Genomic DNA, 16,030 nt, shown 5'->3' on the forward strand with positions numbered 1-16,030 from the left:
GCCCGAGATGGGTGGATCACGAGGTCAGGAGTTCAAGACCAGCCTGACCAACATAGCAAAACCCCATCTCTACTAAAAATACAAAAATTAGCCGGGTGTGATGGCACAAGCCTATAATCTCAGCTACTCGGGAGGCTGAGGCAGAAGAATCACTTGAACCTGGGAGGCAGAGGTTGCAGTAAGCCGAGATCATGCCACTGCACTCCAGCCTGGGTGACAGAGTGAGACTCCATCTCAAAAAAAAAAAAAAAAAAAAAATTCCAGTAATTTACCATGATAAAATAGACATTTCTCTAGTTAGTAAAAAACAAATAAGGAGACATGTGAGTAGGCACAATTTTATACTGCATGTGGTAGATTTCCATTGCTAAAAAATAAAAAATAGCGGACACAATTTTGACTTTTTGTCCATGACACATAAGAATAAAACAGAGCAGGGACTGGCACTGAGCTTCATTATGAAAATCCTGCCTTAGGTGATGCCTCGAGTGGGGCCCATGCCAGGGAAGGAGCCGTTACCTCGACAAAGACCACCCCCTCTTCTCTGCTGATCTTCATGTGGTAAAGGTTCCCATCCGCCATGTTCTTGAAATTCAAGTTAACAATGTCAGGGTCCTGATGTGTGTCCAGCTTGTACCTGATCTGCAAACTCCCTGAAGGGGAAAATAGAACATTTTTAAAATGAGATATGTTAAAAGCTGCCTTTCGTACTCCAGAGAAGTTGTTCTTATTCGTGTGCTTCCAGAGGAACGTTTTGCAGGAGTCTGTTTAGGGTTCCGCTGGGATGCACCTGTGTTCCCAGTCCTCACTCTCCGGAAAGGCGTTGCCTCCTGGTGCCGCCCGGGGCCACCCCAGCTATATCATGCTATTTCAAGGTCAAGGGAAAGTTGCTGTTAACAAGAACTCTCTTTCCTATAACCCTTAATTTTCTAAAAGTGAACATCTGAATTGCACACATGCTGGAGTCTAAAGCCCACGCCACTTTTGCAAAAAAGAACATGATATTAGGGAATGCTGAAGTTGCAACTTTGTGAAATGTTGGAATCATTTTCCGTTTGTCTGTTCCGGTCTCCTTTATGTGCACATCCAAGATTCTGAAAGGTGAATAAGAGAAACGCACAGCCGGCCCTGACACATGCGTTGCTGTGAGGGTGCTGGGTTCCTGAGGGGCTGTGATGAGTCCAGCTGGTGGTGGCCACGGATTAAACACTGGCCTAGACTCCACTCTCGTTGCCTTTTTACTGGATGAGAAGGCGACCACTTTCCAGGTTCCTTCCAGCCTGAGGATGATACATTCCTACTGCGTTCAAGGTTTCAGCCTGAGGATGATACATTCCTACTGCGTTCAAGGTTTCAGCCTGGGGATGATACATTCCTACTGCGTTCAAGGTTTCAGCCTGAGGATGATACATTCCTACTGCGTTCAAGGTTTCAGCCTGGGGATGATACATTCCTACTGCGTTCAAGGTTTCAGCCTGGGGACAATACATTCCTACTGCGTTTGAAGTTCCAGCCATACATACTTTGGATGCCAGAACCCTGGGGCTGCGCTTGAAATGGCAGCATGTTGGTTTGTTTGACACACAGTAGGTTTCAGTTCCAAAATCCACATCGGTAACCAGGACATGGAGACTTGGGTACTGTGATATGTTTTTGCCAGGAGGCAAGGTCTCTGTGGATCCACAGCTCCGACAGCTTTACCTGCTTCAAGAGATTTAGACCTGTGTTCTGATGATCACCGGGGAGGTACTAAAATTCTGTTAGCCAGACATTTTTGAAAGTTTCCCCAGATATTAAATCAGCACCTGACATTCCAGTTAAGATGCTTAAAGCCGGGCCTTATTTCCCACCATGGAAATGCAGGAGCTGGCTGATGCTTGTGATTTTGTACTTTCATTGTCAAGTGGATGGGGCTGGGCCCACCATAGGACCCTGGACAGGGCAGGACACTGCTGCTCTGGTGCACCTGCTTTGCCGGGCTCCCGCCACCTCAATTCTTCTCCCCTTTCCTTAGAAGAAGGTGAAAATATTTTCCATATATAACCAGACACCTTATACTTCTAAAGAAGACCTTCCAGGGATAGTAAGAGTTCTCTTTACATGAGATGTGCAAATTTATCAAAAAACTTTACAGAAGGATCTTAATGCAATTACTGAAATGACACTGTTGCAACAATGTTTGTATAGTCCCACAAAATAAAACACATACAAGCAAAATGACATTTGGAGAACAAGCAATTTTTTCCTCATTTGTAATTTGAGAGGTGTTAAACACATCATCTTATTAGAGTTCTAATATAATTTACTTTTCTCACGTGAAAATGACACTCACCGTTTTTGGTAAGGATGATGGAAAGGTACTCCTTGTAGAAAGAGTCCACGTAAAGCAGCAGGCTTGGGGCTTGCACCGTTCGGAAGCTGAATGTGATTGTCTCTCGGGTCAACGTCGTCTCTCCCTGGAATGAGGCAGCGTGGGAGGTGGCATTCGTACTTGGGGAATAATATTCCTGAAAATTGTAAGTCACTGAGGAGCCAGTTCCAAAATATGCAGAAATCTCTGAAATAATATGCACATTTTTAAGTTGTTAAAGACTGAAGGCTCATTGCAAGTATACCTATATTTAGAATATTTGAATAAACAGAAGAGTAGAAATTGGTCTAACAAGTGCTCATATATCTCAGAAATGACTATCACAGTTGACCGTTGCAGACTTCAGGACAGTCCTTATTAAGTCTCGGTGTTAAAATCACACAGGCTTATCCTTCAGGGCAATGTTGCCATTTCAAGCTCAATGCACTCCTGTTTGGTTTCAGGCGGAAGCCAGGCTTCCCGGCCATCACCTGCTTGGTCTTCAGTTTCTTTCCTTAAATCTCCCTCCATGTTTGTCTTCTGCTTTGCAGGTGGCAGTCTTCTCCAGGAGTGATAAAGGAAGGAGCTCAGAGGGCCCCTTGCCCTTCAAAGATCCAGGGACAAATGTCCAGTTATTTCAGTCAGACTTACTTGACGACTGGCAATTAAAATTAGGATAATGGCAGGTAAAATAGTTCACACAGTCTCGATTTCTTGGGCATCTATGGTGCTAGTATGAGTTAGTTTTGTTGTTAGTATTGGGGAAATAATATATACGGCCAGGGAACAATTACGAAAATAATTATAAGAGCGTGGTCATGGAAAATGAGTAGTTCTTCTGTAACAGGGGATGTGGAATCTTGAAGGCCTAATTGAGTAGGATGAGCTATTAAGACATACAGCACGTAACCTATAAATTAACTTTGACAAAGTTACGCAATAATTTTACTGATATCGAGAGAGTCATCGAGGTTATGGGATCGGCTTGAAACAGGTTTCTGGGGGTTCAATTCCTTCCTTGCTCGTTTGGGCTTTCACATAGGCGGGCTCTTCGAATGTATGGTGAGCTGAGGGCAGCACCATGAATTTGGGAGAGGAAAGTGGTGATCTGCGCATCCAGGCATCAGAAGGCCATGCAGCTGTTCCTACGTCAGTTCATGAGTGTGTTTTTGGCATTCAGTGACATGACCCCAGGTGCAGTGTGTACATGGGGACGGGAGGGCATCGGTGGTTCCATCACTGCACCAGCTCTTATCTGTCTGGCCACAGCAGGTCCCTACCTGGCCAGGCAGGGTCACTGAGTGACCTCCCCCAAACCCACCCCCAGGTCACCCCGGTCACTTCTTCATTGTCCACAGTACAATATCAACTTCTCCTGTAATGCTTGCCGCCATGAAAGCATTTCGATCGCACTAAGCAGAGGTGGATAGGGAGCCATTAAAAAGTGAGATCTGTGCTCACGTGGAAGGGACAAAATATCTTTTCAGTTAACTTTAATGGGACATAATTAGTACAATAAACATACCCACTTACAGGGTAAAATAGGAAGAGATTTGGGAGGTGTATCCACCCATGAAATTACCGCCACTATCAGTATTCAGAACATCCCCAAGTTTCTCCTCTGTGCTCTTGGCAGTGACTCCTTCCAGAAGCCCCTGCCCAGGCCTCACAGATTTGTTTTCTGTGACTCTACACTGATTGGCATTTTCTGGATTTCATGTAAACGGAATCACACATTGGGAGCTCTCTCTTTCTTTTTGCCTGACTTCTTTCACTGAATGTAAGGATTCTACGTTCATCCATGTTGTGGAAGAGTAGGACCTCACCGGACGTGGCACAGATCCTGCTCGCCCCTTCAACCTTCCCAATGTTCATGTTGCTTCCAGGTTTGGAGATGATGAATCAATCTGCCGTGGGCGTTTGCGTGCAACTTCAGGTGCCTCTACATTTTCATTTGTCTTGTATGAACACTTAAAAATCACGGATAGCAGAATCGTGATGTTTCAGAAGCTGCCCAAGAGTTCTCCGAAGTTACTAACGTTTACCCTCCTACCAAGTGTGTGTTGGAATTCCAGTTCCTCTGCATCAGTGCCTATACTTGGCAGCATCAGTCTGCACAAGTGTAGCCATTCAAATGCTTGTGCAGTGCTGTCTAAATGTGAGTTTAATCTGCATTTCCCTCGTGATGATCACATTGAGCATCTGCTCAGGTGCTCATTTGCCATCTGTAGCTTTTCTTTGGTGGAGTTGTTATTGGGCTGTAAAATTTACTCATTCCGGACCTAAGTCTTTCAGTAGATACCCATAATGTGAGTACTTTAATAGTTGTATCATAGTAGTTTTTTGATGAGTGAAAGTCATTAACTTTGATAAAATTCAATTTGTTATGATTTTTTTTTGTATTCTAGGAAACTTTCCTACCTCAGGGTGACAAATATGTTCTCCTTGGTTTTCTACTAGAGTTTTTATAACTTCAGCTTTTACATTTGTGTCTATTACCCATGTCAAGTTAATATTTGTATGTGGTATGGGTTAAGGGTCACGTTATGTATATTTTTTCCATTTGGCTATCCTGTTGTTCCAGAACCACAGCTTAAAACACTTCCTTTTTCCCCTTCGCATGCCCTTAACACTTTTATGAAAAATCTATTGAATATCTGTATCTATATCTAGGTCTATATCTATATCTGTGTATACATGTATGGATTTTCTGTCTCCTTGCAAAATCACCACCCCCATGTATTTCCATTTAAAATTAGAATTAGCTGGACAATTAGGCTAAAATTTTGATCGGAACACTCAATTTATAGATCAGCTTTGGAAGAAATGACATAGTAATAACACCAAGTCTTCCAGTTCATCCACACATTATAGTCCTCATTTACTTAGATGTTCATTTATTTTAGCAGTTTCCACTGTAGAGGTCTTATACTTATTTTGTTCCGTTTATCTGTAAATATACTTTTTATTGTATTTTAAATAGAATTTTATTTTGAAATTTGTCCCATTGTTTGTAATAGTACATAGAAATTCAATTAATTTTTGTATACTGTTTTCTATGACTTTTAGTTGTAGTAGGTTTTTGTAAATTCCTTATGACTTTCTATTTAGATGATTATATGTCCTATGACTAAAGAGAATTTTATGTTTTCTTTCCAATGTGTGGCTTTTTATTCTTTTTCTTGTCTTATTGCACTGGCTAAGACTTCCAGCATGTTGAAAAGACATGGTGGGAATAGAGATCTTTGCTTTTTTCTCCATTTTAGGGGAAAGCATTCTTTCTTTCACCAGTAAGTATTTTAGTAAAAGGATGTTAGATGTTCTCTCTGGAGCTATGAAATTTGCCTTATATTCGTAGTTGTTATACTGTACTTTGTCAAATGTGCTTTCCACATATACTGAACTTATTATCTATTTTATTCTGTTAATATAATGACTCTCCTTGAAATATTTTTGAAAATTAAAACTGTTGCACTTCTGATATTAATACCACTTGATCAGGGTGTTATTTTTTCCATATTATTTGATTTGCTTTGCTAATATTTTGTTAAGCATTTTTGTGTCAGTATTCATGAAGAATATTTCTATGGTTTTTTTGTTTTGTTTCTTGTAGTTTTTATTAGATTTTAACATCAGATCTTTAGCTGGCTTAGAAATGGTGCTGGAACGTATCCTCTCCTCCTTTCTATGCTTAAACAGCTTGTGTCAGACTGGTATTGTTGTTTTCTTAAATATTCTCTAGAAATTAGTAATTAATTATCTGAACCTGAGATTTTTATGGTGGGAAGGTCTTTACTTAGAAATTTAATTATTAGTGGTTACAAGTTATTCACCCTTTGTGGGTCAGTTTTATAATTTGTGCTTTTAAAGGAATGCGCCCATTTAATCTAAGTTGTGACATTTATTGTTATGATGCTGTCCATGATATTCCATGGTTATTCTGGAGTTTGTAGCCTCTGCCATGACATCATAACTTTTTTCCTGACATTCGCAATTTGTGTCCTCTTTCCCCTTTTCCTGAGTGTCTTAGTAGAAATTTATCAATTTTATTGATCTCCTCCATAAACCAACTTTAAATTACAGGGATCTCTTCCTTTGTCTGTCTGTATTCTATTTCATTTATTTCTACTTCATCTTTTTCTCTTTTAATTTCTTTGGGTTTATTTTGGTTTTCTTTATCTAAATTCCTAAATTAGAAACTTATATTATTAATTTTATACCTGCATACTTTTGTAATAGAACAATTTAAAGTCATAAATTTTCCTCTAAATACTGCTGAAGCTGTGACAAGTTATATTTTAATGTAGTGTTATTTTTATTATCGGTCAATTTAAATATTTTCTAGTTTCATTTATGAGCTCTTTGACGTGTGGATTGTTTAAAATTAAATTATTTAATTATTGATGTGGTCACACGAGACTCCAAGGCTCTCTTCACTTTCCCTCCAAATCTTTCTAGTCTTCAGTTGGGGGATTTTTATTGCCCTTCAAGGTCACCGATTCTTTCTTCTGTTGAGCCCATGTAGGAATATACAATTGGTTCTTTAATTTCAGTAATTGTATCTTTCAGCTCCTACATTTCCATCTGTTTTTAAAATGGTTTCCATTGCTCTGTTGAAGTTCCATATCAGCTTATTCATTGACAGTGTATTTTCTTTATTTTCCTGAACTTTATTTTCTTGGAGTAATATATAACATCTACTGAATGTCTTTGCTGAAACAGTGAGAAAAACGGGCCATTCAGAGTCAGTTCTCAGTAACCGCATTTTCGCCATGTATGTGGAGTATCATTTCTTGATTGTCTGCATGTCTGGTGTATGTTACTGAAAGCTGGACACTGCAAAAGCCTCGCTGCAAGTGCCCTTCCTTCTGCTTGCCCTTGCTGCCTCTGCATCTTTGCTCTGCTGTTGACCTGGTGGGTGGTTCACATGCCTGGATACACCTGCGAGTTTGTCTCCCCCAGGGTTGGCCTCCACTGATCCCTGCTGTCCTGGCGGCCCTTGAAGGTCTTCCTGAGGCTGTGTAGCTTGGGGATCAGGTGATGATTTGGGCACAGATTGCATTAACACTTGGAGACTCATTCATTCTGCTCTTCCTTTGCTTCCAATGACCTGCCTTTCCCAATGTGTAGCTGCTCTGGTGCCCTTGGCTCTTGAGGGGACACTTGTGCCACCAGCCCCCTGTGCTGACATCATCTGAGGTTTTTATTTTGGAACAACTGGATTTCCCCTGTGTCTTGAAATGGTGAGAGATGACTTGGTTTGTCATCACAGAGTTTTCTTGAAGTATAACATATAATTGTGTTGTCACTATTTCTAGGCAGTTAATTCTTTTGAAAATCAACAGCTGATCCAATTTTGCATCCAAGCTTATACTCCAAAGCCCAGTGAATGATGCTGCACAAAGATTCCTGAGTAAAAGCGCTGGGTTTGTTTCATGGTGTTTTCTGTGTGTGCCCACGGGTGCATGAAACACATCAAAACATTCCCAGAATCATGTCCATCTTACAACAGGCTCCTTCTATCTTTGTGAAGCATGGCTTGTAACTTCGTAGGTGAGGGAGGCTGAAAAATATCCTATCACTCTGACTGTGTCAAGAGATTATCAACAAATCCCAGAGCAAGATATTTAAATGGCTGTTTTAGTTGTTTTGATATTTAATGGAAAATGTAGTTATTATACTAGTAAAATATATTTTTGGAAAGCATTCTTCTTGTGACACTGGAATGTATTACCTTAAATAATAATGTCGCCTGAAGTAGTTTTGAAACAGTCAAGGGCCACATGGGGGAGATTTTTAATAACACATGATCTGAAAACATACGCATAAGTTAGAAAAAGATAAAATGCAGTTAGTATTTCAAGACGACCACGGGATCAACACTGAATTTTACAGTAGAGTCACATTTCCTTCTAATAAAAAAAAGATTGGCTGTAAAATAGTGATTTACCACAGGAAGTTAGCAATTGAGATACTTTTATGAAGTAGCTACACAGAAAACGTGTATTAAATCTTAAATGTCCACATGGCCCACATGCTGCTTTTGGCCCCGGTCCCCGTTGGCACTCACCGCTGGAGCAGAAGGGCCCCGTGTATGCAGAGAGCTCGCAGTCGCAGGAGAAGCCCTGGCGCCTCTCGCGGCACCGCCCCCCATGGAGACACAAGTGTCCGTAGGTGCTGCAGTGCCTGGGGCACCCAGGCTCTACGCCGGGCGTGACCTTCGCCCTTCCCTCCAGGTCCAGGATCCTCCCATTCACCTGCAGCGTCCGAATGCAGCCCAGGAAGCCCCTCTGCCTCGCGGCCGTGCCACCTGAAACAGAAGCACAGAACACAGCCAGTGACATCGCCTGGGGGCTTCATGGGACGTGTAAGTGTCACGACTTTCAAAAGCTTTAGGAACAAACATAAATTTAGAAACATAAATTTGAGGAATCTCCAGGAACACTGAAAAAGTATTCCTTTCTTGAGAAAAGTTGAGTTTGGTTCATTTTATTCTAAACAGATTCCATCTTAATTAACTAAGGAATTATTTTTAAGTTAGTCTCATTAGAATGAAGGACAAAATTTAAGAAAACACCAATATTACTGCAATAACTGTAACGTGATGTAGTGTACATTGATATGATTAGCTGAAATGTGATAATTTTTTCACATCATTGAAAACAAACTTCCGTGGATGTCTGACAAAGACAGAGTGACAAGGACTAGGTTTACTCTCCCACTTTAAAAACAATGTAAAAAGCAGCTAAGCACACAAAAAAACAATAGTTCTGAAGATGCTGCACATGAGATGCAAATGTCAAGGATCCCTGGGAGACGAGGGGATAAAGATGGAAGCCACAGGCATCTGCCTGGAGGGGTTCCCAGGATAGGAGGGAGGTGGTGAGAGCCAGAGAGGACAGTGGCACTCAGCTTCTGGCAGAGGGCTGGGGAGCAGAGAGCTGGGGAGCAGAGGGCTGGGGAGCAGAGGGGTGGGGAGCAGAGAGCTGGGGAGTAGAGGGCTGGGGAGCAGAGGGGTGGGGAGCAGAGGGCTGGGGAGCAGAGGGCTGAGGAGCAGACGGGTGGGGAGCAGAGGGCTGGGGAGCAGAGGGGTGGGGACCAGAGGGGTGGGGAGCAGAGGGCTGGGTGGAGAAGAGTCCGGGCATCTGCAAGCTTCCACTCCAGCACTGAGCTTAGCACTGGCTGACATACTCCACAAGAAAAACATCAGGGGCCAGGACAGAGGGACTCAGAAGATTAAAGGGAGCAGCCTCAGGGGATGCACAGGGCCGTCTCCACTGCCGCAGCGATGAGCCACAGACTTCAGGGGCATCTGGTACAGGACAGAACAAAGTTTTCCCTCAATAGTGAGAAACATTAATACTAAACTAATTGTTCTTCAGTCCCACCTAAAAAAGCTTAAAAGCAAGACCACAAAAAACCAAGCTGTTTCCAAATACCTTCATTTCATTCCAGAAGAAAGCTCAAAAATGTGCAAAGAAATACACACATATCTAGTATCCAGCAAGGTATATTCACAAGGTCTAGTATCCGATAAAGACAGGTGTATAAAGAAGCAGGGATCAACGGCCAGTCCCGGGGAGAAATATCAACCGATTGACACTTATCTAGAAATGGTATCCACGACGGAATTCACAGAGATGAATATTTTAAAAAGCTATTATGACTAAGCTAGAGAAATAATTGAACATTTAGAGACATGAAAGAATTTCAAAGCCCAAATTGAACTTTCAGAGATAAAAATTATAATTCTTGAGAAGGAAAAACCCCATCAAATGAGATCAAATATTAAACATTTCAGAAGAAAAGATTAGTGAACCTGAATACTTGGCAATGTAAAGTAGCCAAAATGAATCACGGGGGCCAACAGGCTGAAAACAACAGCAGAAAGGTAAAGAGCGTCCATCAGCTCTGGGGAGACTTTAAGCAGCCTAACGGATGCTAGTGGCAGCTCTCAAAAGGGGAGAAAAATATTATGGCTGAAAATTGTCTTAATTTGATTCAAACTGTAAACCTACAGTTTATGAAACTCTCTGAAATGCAAACACAGCAAACAGAAAGGCCCATCACTAAAAAGTTGCTTAAAAGTTCACATAAATAAAAAATGATAAAGTGAGCCAGAGACCAAACATCAAAGACAAGGACCACGGGAGAAGGGAAGCCAAAGTCAGGCCGCTGGGCGGTGTCTGCGGAGGATCGGAAGGAAGCCGCTACCCATGTAGAATTCTTCATCATGAAGGCAGCTTCCAGAAGTGGACCTGAGAGAGAGGCTTTTTCAGATAACAAAACCCGACAGAACTCCTCACCAGCACATCTGCACCAGACAAATGCTACAGCAGAAGGAAGGGTTCCCCAATGGATTGCTGGGTCTCCACACCGTGTGGGTAAATCAGAAAAACATTTCTGCATTACCACTAAAATATAATGGACTCTTTGAAAATATTCACATTGTCTTTTTTTTTTTTTGAGACGGAGTCTCACTCTATCACCCAGGCTGGAGTGCAGTGGTGCGATCTCGGCTCACTACAAGCTCCGCCTCCCAGGTTCACGCCATTCTCCTGCCTCAGCCTCCCAAGTAGCTGGGACTATAGGCGTCCGCCACCACGCCTGGCTAATATTTTGTATTTTTAGTAGAGATGGGGTTTCACCGTGTTAGCCAGGATGGTCTCAATCTCCTGACCTCATGATCTGCCTGCCTTGGCCTCCCAAAGTGCTGAGATTACAGGCGTGAGCCACCACACCGGGCCACAGCATCTTTTAAAGCATATGTCATGTAGAATTACAATATCTGACAACAAAAGCACAAAGGCAGGGGGAGGAGATAAAAATGCACAATTGTAGGTTTCTGCTGCTGTCCATGGAGTGGTAACGGGTCACTTGAAGTTGGACTCTAATAGGTTAAAGATGACTATACACCCAAAACAACCAGTAATCTCTCTCCCACACACACACGAGCTACCACCACCAAGTCAGTGAAAGAGATAAAATAGAATCCTATAAATTATTCCATCCAAACAAAAGCTGAAAAAGAAATAGAAAAGGAACAGATGGGACAAATGGAAGATAAATAGTAAGTTGATAGATTTAAACTCAGTCGTGTGAAAAATCTTATTAAATATAAGTATAAACACAAATGAAATTAAAAGACAGAAATAGATTGTTTAATAATACAATACTCCACTAAATGTTGCCTAAACAATACCCACTTTAAATATAAAGAACAAAGAGGTTACAAGTAAATGAACTGAAAAAGATACACCGTGGTAGCACTAATTGAAAGGAAGCTATAGTGGTTATAGCTATATCAGAAGAAGTCAATTTCAGGCCAGGTGCAGTGGCTCATGCCTGTAATCCCAGCATTTTGAGAGGCTGAGGTGGGTGGATTGCTTGAGCCCAGGAATTTGAGACCAGCCTGGGCAACATGGCAAAACCCCATCTCTTCCAAAAATAGAAAAATGTATTGTGAGGATTCTACGTTCATCCATGTTGTGGAAGAACATGGTGTGGTTGTGCATGCCTGTAGTCCCAGCTACTTGGGAGGCTGAGGCTGGAGGATCAATCCCTTGAGCCCAGGAGGTCAAGGCTGCAGTGAGAACAAGATCCCATCTCAAAGAAAAAAAAAAAAATCAATCTCATTTCAAATAAAGGAAATCCCTAGAAAATGTCCAAATAGTTAGAAAGTAAACACAACACTCATAAAAAACACATGTGCCAAAGAAGAAATCAAAAGGAAAATTAAAAGTATTTTGAACTGAATGAAAATTAAAATACAATCTATGAGTATTCGCAGGTTGCAACTATAGCAGTATTTAAGTGACAACAGTTAGCAGTACAGGCCTATATTTGTGGAGAAGAAAGGCTTCCAATCAATTGCTTCACCTTCTAGTTTAAGAAAATAGAAAAAGAAGAGCAATAAAACCTAAAGAAAACAGAAAAAAAAATCAGAGTATTAGTCAATGAACCAGACAACATAAAAGTAGTAACCAATAAAAACAGAAGCTGGTTCTTTGGAAATACCAATAAAATTAATAAATGTCTATCAAGACTGATAAGGTGAGAGGGAGGGAAGGAGAGAGGGAGTTGGTGAGAGAGACAGAGACAGAGAGAGAGAGAGACAGAGAAAGAGACACAGAGAGAAAGAGAAAGAGAGAGACAGAGAGACAGAGAAAGAGAGAGAGAGACAGAGAGAGCGAGCGAACAGGCCGATTACAGGGCTCATCAGTGGGGAAGGTGACAACACCACAGGTTTAACCAAAATCACTAAAGGATTGTGAACATTTTATGCCAATAAATTTGACAAATCGGCTGAAATGGAAAAATTCCTTGAAAGACTCAAACTACCAAAGTGCTATAAAGAATAAATACACAGCCATGAAAGCTGTATATCAATTAAAAAAATAAACTTATACTTGGAAACCTTCACACCATTGAAACCAGGAGCAGAGATGGCTTTAGTGTTGAATTCTACCAGATATTTAAGGAAGAAATAATTCTAATTGTACACAAAATCTTCTAGAAAGAAATAAAGAAGAGGAACTATTTCCCAACTTATTCTATGAGGTAGCATTACACTAATACTAAAACTAGACTGAGTATTAAAGGAAAAGAAAATTACACAGACATTCCTCATGAAAACAATGCAAAAATTCTAAACAGAATTTTAGCAAATCAAATCCAACAATATATATCAAAAAAGGATAATTCAGGCCGGGCACAGTGGCTCACACCTGTAATTTGGGTGTGAGCATTTAGGGAGGCCAAGGTAGGTGGATCACCTGAGGTCAGGAGTTTGAGACCAGCCTGGTCAACATGGTGAAACCGTCTCTACTGAAAATATAAAAATTAGCTCGGTGTGGTGGCGCGTGCCTGTAATTCCAGCTACTCAGGAGGCTGAGGCATGAGAATTGCTTGAACCTGGGAGGCAGAGGTCGCAGTGAGCCAAGATTGCACCACTGCACTCCAGCCTGGGTGACAGAGCCAGACTCTGTCTAAAAATAAATAAATAAAATAAAAAATAAAAAAACCAGAATATGCATCATGAGATCAAGTAGGTTTTATCTTAGGAATGAAAGTATTTTTCCTTTTTTAAATCAGTAATATCTCAATATAATTCACCATAATAATAAAATCATTTAAAAGTACAGACATCTGATTACACCAATCAGTGCAGCAAAAGCCTTTGATGGAATCCCTCATCCACTCCTGATAAAGTCTCTCAGCCGGCTAAGAATAGAAGAGATGCTCCTTAATCTGTGGTGAGGACATTGCCAATACTACGGCACTGGTGAGAGGCTGAGACCTGTGAGGTCAGGCAAAAATTCTGTTCTGAGCACACCTGTGCAATTTGTACTGGAGATTCAAGCCAGTGTCATAGGCAAGAAAATATGGGAACAAAGCATCCGTCCTGGAAAGAAGAAGTAAAGCTGCTTTTTTTTTTTTATTTGTACATCCCGTGATTTTTTTTTTTTTTTTTTTTCCCAGTGAGGTTTCTGTGATCTCTTTATTAGACACAACGTGTATCAGCTATTCAACTCATAAAGAGCTAAAAAACATGCTAGGAAAGGAGAAATATTTTCTGTCTCTCCCTTCCTGTGAAAATGTCAGATGAGCTCATCTGTGTTCTCTCCTTTCAATGAAAGATACACTCATCCCTCAGCTCTCATCTTATTCTCATTTCCCATTGATGATGTCAGGCAGGCCTTACAGTATCTCTTTTGTGATCTTTTTTTTTCTTTTTTTTTCTTTTTATTATTATTATTATTATTATTATACTTTAGGCTCTATGGTACATGTGCACAACGTGCAGGTAAGTTACATATGTATACATGTGCCATGCTGGTGTGCTGCACCCACCAACTCGTCATCTAGCATTAGGTATATCTCCCAATGCTATCCCTCCCCGCTCCCCCCACCCCACAACAGTCCCCGAAGTGTGATGTTCCCCTTCCTGTGTCCACGTGTTCTCATTGTTCAATTCCCACCTATGAGTGAGAATATGCGGTGTTTGGTTTTTTGTTCTTACGATAGTTTACTGAGAATGATGATTTCCAATTTCATCCATGTCCCTACAAAGGACATGAACTCATCATTTTTTATGGCTGCATAGTATTCCATGGTGTATATGTGCCACATTTTCTTAATCCAGTCTATCATTGTTGGACATTTGGGTTGGTTCCAAGTCTTTGCTATTGTGAATAATGCTGCAATAAACATACATGTGCATGTGTCTTTATAGCAGCATGATTTATAGTCCTTTGGGTATATACCCAGTAATGGGATGGCTGGGTCAAATGGAATTTCTAGTTCTAGATCCCTGAGGAATCGCCACACTGACTTCCACAAGGGTTGAACTAGTTTACAGTCCCACCAACAGTGTCAAAGTGTTCCTATTTCTCCACATCCTCTCCAGCACCTGTTGTTTCCTGACTTTTTAATGATTGCCATTCTAACTGGTGTGAGATGGTATCTCATTGTGGTTTTGATTTGCATTTCTCTGATGGCCAGTGATGGTGAGCATTTTTTCATGTGTTTTTTGGCTGCATAAATGTCTTCTTTTGAGAAGTGTCTGTTCATGTCCTTCGCCCACTTTTTGATGGGGTTGTTTGTTTTTTTCTTGTAAATTTGTTGGAGTTCATTGTAGATTCTGGATATTAGCCCTTTGTCAGATGAGTAGGTTGCGAAAATTTTCTCCCATTTTGTAGGTTGCCTGTTCACTGTGATGGTAGTTTCCTTTGCTGTGCAGAAGCTCTTTAGTTTAATTAGATCCCATTTGTCAATTTTGGCTTTTGTTGCCATTGCTTTTGGTGTTTTAGACATGAAGTCCTTGCCCATGCCTATGTCCTGAATGGTAATGCCTAGGTTTTCTTCTAGGGATTTTATGGTTTTAGGTCTAACATTTAAGTCTTTAATCCATCTTGAATTGATTTTTGTATAAGGTGTAAGGAAGGGATCCAGTTTCAGCTTTCTACATATGGCTAGCCAGTTTTCCCAGCACCATTTATTAAATAGGGAATCCTTTCCCCATTTCCTGTTTTTGTCAGGTTTGTCAAAGATCAGATAGTTGTAGATATGTGGCATTATTTCTGATGGCTCTGTTCTGTTCCATTGATCTATATCTCTGTTTTGGTACCAGTACCATGCTGTTTTGGTTACTGTAGCCTTGTAGTATAGTTTGAAGTCAGGTAGCGTGATGCCTCCAGCTTTGTTCTTTTGGCTTAGGATTGACTTGGCGATGCGGGCTCTTTTTTGGTTCCATATGAACTTTAAAGTAGTTTTTTCCAATTCTGTGAAGAAAGTCATGGGTAACTTGATGGGGATGGCATTGAATCTGTAAATTACCTTGGGAAGGATAGCCATTTTCATGATATTGATTCTTCCTACCCATGAGCATGGAATGTTCTTCCATTTGTTTGTATCCTCTTTTATTTCCTTGAGCAGTGGTTTGTAGTTCTCCTTGAAGAGGTCCTTCACATCCCTTGTAAGTTGGATTCCTAGGTATTTTATTCTCTTTAAAGCAATTGTGAATGGGAGTTCACTCATGATTTGGCTCTCTGTTTGTCTGTTATTGATGTATAAGAATGCTTGTGATTTTTGTACATTGATTTTGTATCCTGAGACTTTGCTGAAGTTGCTTACCAGCTTAAGGAGATTTTGGGCTGAGACAATGGGGTTTTCTAGATA

General features: G+C 40.9%; 1 protein-coding gene across 1 annotated transcript in view; it reads right to left on the bottom strand.

The window, feature by feature from the left end:
* The window catches only part of LOC100433112 (contactin-associated protein-like 4), an 83,603-nt gene that overhangs the window by 10,217 nt on the left and 57,356 nt on the right, over window positions 1-16,030 (bottom strand). The window contains exons 10-12 of the mRNA XM_054550166.2: window positions 8,421-8,660; window positions 2,333-2,557; window positions 520-653 (exon numbers count right to left, since the gene is read on the bottom strand). Of these exons, the coding sequence (XP_054406141.1) occupies window positions 520-653; window positions 2,333-2,557; window positions 8,421-8,660 (599 nt within the window). The remainder of the gene's footprint in view (window positions 1-519; window positions 654-2,332; window positions 2,558-8,420; window positions 8,661-16,030) is intronic.

Source organism: Pongo abelii, chromosome 11, assembly GCF_028885655.2.
Source record: "Pongo abelii isolate AG06213 chromosome 11, NHGRI_mPonAbe1-v2.0_pri, whole genome shotgun sequence".
Taxonomy (NCBI): Eukaryota; Metazoa; Chordata; class Mammalia; order Primates; family Hominidae; genus Pongo; species Pongo abelii.